This window comes from Etheostoma cragini, chromosome 5 (genome assembly GCF_013103735.1).
Source record: "Etheostoma cragini isolate CJK2018 chromosome 5, CSU_Ecrag_1.0, whole genome shotgun sequence".
Taxonomy (NCBI): domain Eukaryota; kingdom Metazoa; phylum Chordata; class Actinopteri; order Perciformes; family Percidae; genus Etheostoma; species Etheostoma cragini.
In genome coordinates, this window is record NC_048411.1 from 19,905,943 (window position 1) to 19,915,036 (window position 9,094).

A 9,094-nucleotide genomic window follows, 5' to 3' on the forward strand; every position below is an offset into this window, starting at 1 on the left:
GGGAAGGGAAAAGAGGGAGGGAGGAGGGAAGAGGAGAAAGGGTCGACGTCAGTGGGTTGGCTTTATGCGAGTGGTGAATAACGTCCTGAAGAAAGGAGACTCAAGTGAATGAGCGTTTGGGCTGCACCGGGAAGACAACCAGCGTTTCAAAACAAAGGACAGGGACAGCTTCTTCACGTTTGCGCCTGCCAACATCTCTCCACGTTGACTTCCCGTGAGTAGAAGACAATGCGACAGCAAAACATAATGTAGCTGTTTTAGGCACTGATTCCACACTTCTCCTCTTTAGTTGGCAGATATGACTCACGTTGCTGAAAGTGACATTAATGAAACGGTTGGTTCTGGATTGATTCTCTCTCTCTCTCTCGCTCTCTCTCTCTCCCATGCACACACACACACACACACACGCACGCACACACACACACACACACTGCACACAATCTTACTTTAGTACCTCAAACTTTCCGTAAAAGCTCCTTTAATGTGTTTTCTCAGAATCAAAAGCTTTTAAGTACATAACTGTTTATTCCCAGCTGTTATTAAGGAGTTGGAGTTTGCATGCTTCACTGACTCTGAAATGGCCACCTGAAGAAATTTTAAATGGTATTTAACGGTATTTTTGGGAGGGACGTGGATTGGGACAAAGTGAGATATTTAGAGTTGGAACTTTGTGTTCAGGTGCAACATCTGGCAGCAGTTGGACATTATAGCTCTGTGCCCATCAGAGAAAGCACCTCCACGAGAAGCCTAACTACTTATTACACAGCACTTTTTTTGTAAACGTTTTGTTTTTGTTTTTATTTCTTCTTGGTCTTTCACACATGTCCATGCAACAGCCCTTTGCTCACATTTTTTTTATTTCCACCACAAGCCCATGTCCTTGAAGTGCAGGGAGGAGAGCTACCCATGAAGCTGTCTGCCTGACACACACTGACTGCACTGAGAGGGGAAGTGATGATACCTCATAAACTAAACTAAACCAGGAAACCGTTCAGTGTTTATTCTAGCCGAGTTCAAGGACAAACTACAGTGACATGATGGTAGGAGGGAATCACTGCTATCTTTCAGAAAGCACTCACAAACTTTTACACTGTTACAAATCAGCTTTTCAATGTCCAACAAATTCCAAGATTTATTTTATGGGGAAAGTGTGCTGTTATTGGCTTTAGTGTGATAAACCCTAACCTGCCTTCTTTTACTAGCATGAGTTTTGACAACCCTCAGCTGACAAGTGTAAACTTGTTATGTGTCATTGGATATTTGATTGTAGCAAAAGGAGAAATTTTTCGCTAGTGAAAAAACAAGCTGTGCTTCTTAATAAATGGAGAAAACTGTCTTGTTGCTATACTGTATGTCAAATTGATTTATTGAGGTTTATACCAGACAGTAGAGAAATGGGTAACTCTGTCTCTTCTGCATAACATAGCATTTACAAAATGTTTGTTGTGATGGATTACCTATGTCACAATGTATTCATATTGTAGGGTACTTAATGGAAACCAGTAGCTGCCGGGAAGGTCGATATCTAAATAAGAAGCCATATAAAATATAAGCAACTATTAATTATAAGTTAACATGCAAATAACACCTATGTGGTCTAAACATCACTGTAAAAGGGACAGTCTGGAGTTGTGAAGAAAAAGAAAAAAGTTTGTAGTGCATCCATCATCTTTGTAGAAACAGAGAGCAGAAGACATGAGGAGGGGGTAGAGTAAGGCCATGTCATTCCTGTCTTTGTGAATGTGAAATGTGAGGGTCACTGAGGGGCTTTGTGCGTCAGAAACTGTGGGGCCACTACAGAATCAACGCAGGGAGTGAGGGGCCGGGGTGTTGCCCAGATTGAATAGGTTAGGGGCCACAGCGGCCTGTCTTTGAGAGTGAGGGAGTGCATTCTGGGCCAACGGTGGCACGTCTTTGAGAGCTGAGGAGTGAGTGAGGGGGCCAGTGTTGGCACGTCTTTGTGAAGCCTTTGTTTGAGTTGAGTGGCACCAGATGAATTGGGCTGATTTTATTCAGGCTTTCTGGCACTTACACTCACAAAAACATGTGCACAAACGTGCTTGGCTGATACTTTTCTTTGGGGAAGTCAAGCGTTTTGATGCAGTTATAACCTGGACGAGTGCACTGTTTATGAGTGTATATTCATTTTTGTTTGTGTGTCAGTAAAGCGGGCTTTATTGTTTCAATACACTGTTGGAGGGTTTCCCCCTGTTGACTTGTTGTTTACATTTCTATGGCCTTTTATTGTCATCTAAACCTCAGGCCCCCTGGTTGTATTTGAAAGCTAGACCTGCTGGCATGTCTTCATTCTTTATACACAGTCGGGGAACAACGTTTAATGGCTTCTTACAGCTTGAATTGTTTTTACAGTGTTTAATCTGGGTCTGTAAAATAAATCTAAACTAACTCTGGAGCACTAAACATGCCTTTGATGGCAGCCATCACTCACTGGCTGAAGTCATGAGACACAAGTTGTGGTAAATACCTATCCATGGGAAACATTTTCTCCTCTTGCAACTCCTCCATTCACTGTTTATGTAGGGCTACCAAAGCAGTGGCTCACATGGTTATGGTTAGCAAGAAAGAGCTTTTAAAGAGAGCATCTCGGGTTGTTTCATAATATCTGGAAGGACTGAGAAAGCTTCATGTACACCAAAGAAGCTGAACTCATCTTTGTGTCTCTTTGGTGCTTTGTATATTTGGCACAATTTACTATTTCTACGTTTGTAGCATGCTGTGAAAGCAGGTGACTGTTCAAGATTTAGGTGTGACAATCAAAGGCAGCCATAATGTTCAACTCATTAGTTACATGTGCAAGTTCCCTTATTTTAGATTTAAAGGTTTTGCTCAAAGGTATGGCATTTCAAATCTGATAGCACTGACGGTGCGGGTTTCACAAGTTCACAAATCTGTCTTTCAGACTGCTGGGGGCAAAGAGGAGCTGGGTGTTTATCTTGTGTTGTTCTGTACATATATCCAGTAAATGAGAATTTAAGGGGCATTGCTGAAGGGCATGGGTGTCTCTATTCTGGCTATGTTACGGCTTGCCTGCTGTTCTTACATCATCCCCAACAGAACAGAAACTTGATGAAGACTGAGAATGACACCTTACATGAAAATAAATTAGCAATTGATTGAGAAAGTGAGAATTTAGGGTGATATAGTTCCAAGATAGTATGGAGCTGTATGCTTAGGATTTAAGCTACATTGTTTCATTCTCCCTCACTTCACCTGGAGCTCAACTGCATTCTTTTAAGAACGAGGGATATGTTTGGACCTGCCCAACCCTGACTGGGATCATACTAGTTTCACATGTGGCTCAGTGGTAGAGTGGTTGCCTGCCAATTGGAAGGTTGGTCGTTCGATCCCCGCCCCTGCAGTCATTGTCGAAGTGTCCTTGGGCAAGACACTGAACCCCGAGTTGCCCCCGGTGCTGCGCATCGGAGTGTGAATGTGTGTGAATGTATATCTGATGAGCAGGTGGCACCTTGTACGGCAGCCCCGGCCACAGTGTATGAATGTGTGTGAATGGTGAATGTTTCCTGTAGATGTAAAAGCACTTTGAGCAGTTGTTAAGACTGGAAAAGCGCTATATAAATACATCACATTTACATTACTTGTTTTTTGTGTGTATTTTCCTGATTCCTGGAAATACAGAGGGGGATTAGACCCTCATCAGTGGCCTGTGATTCCCTCCCTGTCCACATCTTGTTTGAGTAGCTGTGTGTAGCTCTGAAGATGGCGACGCAGCCTCTTATGTGGTTTTGGTCGGAGGGCCTTCCTCCTGGCTGGTCCAGATGCATGACCAGGCGCAGCAGCTTAGGGAACAGATGGCCTTGGTTTGAGGTTTCTGGTTCAGAATCTGTGTGTTAAGAAAAAATTTGCTAATGGAGTCCTCCCAGCCCAGATCAACTGGGGGGTCATCTAATCTGGGTGTGTTATCCAAGTTTAAATATGCTTTCCTAAACAGAGACAAGCTCATGCCCATTAAAGTGTTTTCATCATCTTTCACAATTGTTGTATTTATGTAAATAGATGCAAACTCTGACGGCTCTGTCTAACCTCTTAATAGAACAGTCTGGTTCAACTGGGATGTGCTTAAGATCTCTCAGCCTCCCGTCTTCAGTCCTCATTCACTTTCACTCTCTAAAGCAGAGTACAGTGGCCAGCACTTATTACCTCAGCACTTTGGCATGCTACCAGAGCCTTTGCTGATAACTCAGACCAATTACTCTAGATTTACAACTCAGCGGGCTCCTTTTAACTAACGGCCAACTGACTGACCCACATATGCCTCATATCCACTGCTTCGTCTGGGGCGTTGAAAGGGCTCGGCTCAAACCGATGTTACGCTTCATTAGCAGAATTTTTTTATTGAGCATTCAAGCTACTTGGCCAACATGTTTTCACAGCCAAACGTGTAGTCCACATGACTGGCTGTTGGCTTCTGAGTTATATTTCTTCGTAAATTCTATGAGCAAAAGTTTGTCTCATAGCAGCATGGAGACTATTCACGTTGGCTTGTTGAATGAAGGATTGGAAAACTGTGTAAGTTGGCTTCAGGCCTTTACTGCATGCATATAATCCTGTGTGGCAGGCTTGGTTTCTGTCAGGACAGGGCAGCAGTGTGGGAAAATGCAGGTCCAGATCAGATGCAGAACCACATTACTGCTTTCATTTTGTAGTATATCTACTGTATCATCAGTCAAACTCAGCATCATGGAGGATTCATGAAAGAAGCATAAGACTCCCTAAGCTATCGGTGTTGGTTGTAATGATGCATATCTATGACAGTGACCCCACAGGCCCACACAGAGCTGCACTAACAAAGATCTGACAGGTTGAAGATAGATATCTATCAAAAGCAACTGGGAGGCTGAGACCTCTTACCCGCAGTGCCTTAATCGCCTAGTTATGAATAAGTTATAATTCTGAGTGTCGGATGTGCTGTGACGTGTAAGTGGCTCCTCCCTCAGCGCTCACATAAACATGCAGACAGTCTTGACCTTCTCAAGGAAGTGTTACTACTTTCCCAGAAGTCTGTTCAACAACCAGCAAACACGCGGAAAGTATTCATCAGTTTCAGGATGTAGTGACCTTTGTGCTCAGTATCAGACACTGCAGCATGCACACTTTAACACATGGTTGCAGGAAACCACACACATGCAGATCACTAGATGTGGAAATTAGAATACCAAATTCAATTTTTGGAGCATTATTAATCTAGTGTAGAAGACATATAAGGTGTTTTTAATTATCAGCCAATATGAAGCATTTGAACAGTACTGATAATCCTTTTAGTATGAAATAAAGATGTTTAAATGGGTCACTGTGGGTGTTGGAATAAGTAATGGACACGTTGTATATGTACATGACATATTTCCTCAAAATGATTTGCTCTTTATCTCACTATAAAACAAGCCTTCAAGTTTTCATCTCCAGCGCAGTCCTTGGTGAGACTACAGAGAACCATGATGAGGTATGAATGAAGAGATTTCCTGTAAGAACTGGGGGAGCTCACACAAGGTGCCTGCTGACTGCCTCGACAAGGCTTGTTTAGGCTCCATCCCTGTAGTTTAAAGAGGCAGAGCTGCTAATTTGAGGTCTTTTGGTAGTCTCAACAGACAGCACCATGCCTGGCCTTGTGGACTATAATCAGCTGTAAACAGAGGTCTCCACTGAGAAACCCAAACTGTAGCCTGGATGGCTGAAAATAATAAACTAATTCAAACGGACATGCACATTTACTGTACACACATACCTTTGCACAGATGTTTATTCAGGATGCACACACTGAAAAAACTAAATTTCTTTATTGTCATGGTTGCAATAACTAGCGCTCAAACACTGTCTGTGTGGTGAGTCAGGCTATTTGAGTGCTATTGTTTGAAAGCAGTGTAACAACTGCAGAATGGAAACTGTGATCACAATAAGAAAAGCCATGGTTTTGTGAGGGGGGCCAGGAATAAACTCAAGGACTGTGATAGAATAGGGCACACCCCAAACCATTCTTAAATAAACAAACACACTTCAAATACTGTACCTGATTACATTGTACATTTCCTTGTTGCTGTAATTCTCTGGACGTAGAATAACAAATGCAAACATGTTTCCCTTATACATTCTTTTCTTATTTTCTGCAGAAACCTGTGTGACGGTTTAGATTGAAAGAAGAAAGGTTGACAGAGCATCCTCCCTATACATGGCCCTGAAATTCTGCTCAAACTAAGTAGATGGAATGAGATGAACTTGACAGGGAATGTTACAGATAGGCATCACATTCACGTCAACACAAAGCAAACCTAAGCACAAAAAAACTGTTGCAACTACTGCCAAACTACTTTAAAATACAACCATGAGTGTCAGACATGAGCAAATCCTGCTGTACTGAATTATAACCGCATCTTACGTGTTTCAAATCTCTTACCTGCACTCTTCAGATGTTCATGTCATGCCTGTGACTTTGTTATTGTGGCCCAGTTCAGCTAGTTTCTACTCAACCCTGACCTCAGATGAATCATTCGGCCTTTTTAGCCCCATGAGATAATGCTCTTTTGTGGTAGAAGTGTTTTTCCCTTGACTCAGATTGTTTGTTCATTCACTAAAGATGTAGTCGAATGATTAATCACCTTGGATGGAAGCTGGCGGGGAACTTATGTATAACCTTAACCATCGTTATTCTCCTCAGGGCACCAGACTGACTTGTAACTCTTAGTGAATGTTTTTGTGCTGAACTTTTCATCACCAACAAAATGACACATTCAGTAAATATTAGGGCGAGAATAGTTAAAATTAGTAAAATAAAACATATAATAAAAAATGTTTGTAATTTGTGTGAATAGACCTGTTGAACTTCTCACAACCTTTTTGGGGGATCACTGACTATAGCAGTGAGGCCCCCAAGACAGCAGAGTCGCCTACGCTGTGTTTAAACTAGATCCCACACATTTTCCTGTGTTTCCTCATAATGCTGGATGATGACATCAGAGGGCTTCTGAGAAAACCTCTTTGCTCCCATGAGACCACGGCTGTGCCGAGGCCAGTGTGTACGCAACAGCTTAATCATAACATAGCAACAGTATCATAATCACTTTGATTGGGACCTATACATGCTTCTTATACAGACACACTTGAACACTGAGACACACACACACACACACAGGACGGAGAGCTCTAAAAAAGTCATCTGTTACAAGTTATTTGTAATCAGATTTTGATTTCTGTTGACTATAGAACAAAGAAATTAAAGTTTTATGCAGTCTGTAATTTGAATAGTGAACTGAATGATGGAGTTCGAGTTGATGTCATTTGGGTTCTCGACAGCAGTGCATGTTACACTTTGTGTTACTGTAAGAATGCGGCATGCTGCAACAGAGCTCTGTGTTGCTCTGTGTTGACAGCTGCTCTCTGGCAAAACACACAAGCCTTCTATCATTTTGCAGATCAATCAAACAAAGTCCCAGCCGTCTTGAGGAAAATGCCGATGGTTTAAACCTGAAGTTTTGTGTGTGTGATTCGTCTTGACTGTTCTAACAGACATCTGGATGTGTTGTTCATGCTAAACTCACAGCTGGCTATTAGTGAATGTGAAGAAGCACTCTGTGCCAAGATCTTGGGTCTATTTGATGACAATGGTACACATTAGACATCTTGTGAGGCAAACACAAGAGCTTGATGATTCATAGTAGATGTGAAACCGGTCCCCGTTCATCCTTCTTAAACGGAGTCCCTACTTTTCTCCACCTTTCCCCCTTGTACACAGTCTCAGTTACTTCCACGTCATATTTATACAGATTCTGTGTGTCTCTGACCCTCTTGTGTCTCTGTGTCTGTAGGTGTGCTTTTCAAATGGTACCATGGCTGAGGGAAGCTGCTTCGGTGCATTGTAGCTGTTTAGGGATGACCAGAGAAGAAGAAGAGGGAAAAGCAAAGAAGAACGTATCGTGAGAGAAGGGAAAACATCTGCTCAGAGAGGATAAGATCAGAACAGGGAATCTACTGGACCTTTCTCTTTGTAAGGAAAGGAATTTAAACTCCCTAGTATCAGTGCTCTTTCCTTTTGAAGGGCTTCAACGCTTCACATTTTATTTTTACTTTATTGGTTGTTACCTTCTAAGAGAGAGTTAACACCATGTGCCATGTTATTGTAACATGCCGCTCCATGCTCTGGACACTACTCAGTATTGTAGTGGCCTTTGCTGAGCTCATTGCCTTCATGAGCCCTGATTGGCTGCTGGGATTCCCTCGGTCGGACTCCAGTGCGAGCGGGGCGGGAGTGGACTCCGGGGAGTACCGGCCGTCACTTGGCCTCTACAGCCGCTGCCTTCGTGTCGGGGCCCGGGGAGTAGGGGTGAGCTGTGGGCCTTATGCTGGGACATTTGGAGAAGTGGCCAGTGGCTTCTGGCAGGCTGCCATGTTGTTTCTGGCAGCCGGGGTGTTAGTGCTCGGAGGAGTAGCCTGTATCTCCATCTTCAGCCTGTGCTTCCAGAGCATCCTGAAGAAGAGCATATTCAACATCTGTGGACTTCTCCAGGCTATTGCAGGTGAGATATCTGTCTGTGTTTTACACATCTGACACAGAAAAAGTAGTCTGTGACAAGATCTTCCACACAAACTGCTCTCACGAATCAGTTCCACTAGCCTTGTTATAATTGACATTGTAATGTTGCACTGTACTGTATATTGTACCTTCTTAAAAACAATCAAAATACTATTTCTATACTATTACAAAATACAATTTGAGCTTTTGAGAAAGATAGAAAACACTGGTAGTGATCGATAGAGATGACATGTATCAAAGATCTCCAATTTAAATCAAACCCCATAGCACAGTAGGGTATCTTAGTGTACATACACATACACATACATAGTGTACACTTGACTAAACTTATAAAAAATAAACTTAAAATTCAGATGATTTAATTTTCTATTTTGCTATTTCTTATTTTTTAATACATGTTCATGTCAGCCAATGAATCTCTGTCTCTGTCCTAGTAAAGGCTGGTGGACACAAGGGACACTAAAGAGGATCAGAACTTTGTCCTGTCCCTGTCAGATGTGTGTGTGTGTGTGTATGTATGTATGTGTGTGTGTG

At 42.4% G+C, this 9,094-nt stretch overlaps 1 protein-coding gene across 1 annotated transcript in view; it reads left to right on the forward strand.

Annotated features, from left to right (window-relative positions):
* Positions 1-39: 39 nt before the first annotated feature.
* Positions 40-9,094, forward strand: part of LOC117944685 (LHFPL tetraspan subfamily member 2a protein-like) — a 10,850-nt gene continuing 1,795 nt past the window's right edge. Inside the window, exons 1-2 of the mRNA XM_034871724.1 lie at positions 40-214; positions 7,836-8,543. Of these exons, the coding sequence (XP_034727615.1) occupies positions 8,132-8,543 (412 nt within the window). The 5' untranslated portion in view covers positions 40-214; positions 7,836-8,131. The remainder of the gene's footprint in view (positions 215-7,835; positions 8,544-9,094) is intronic.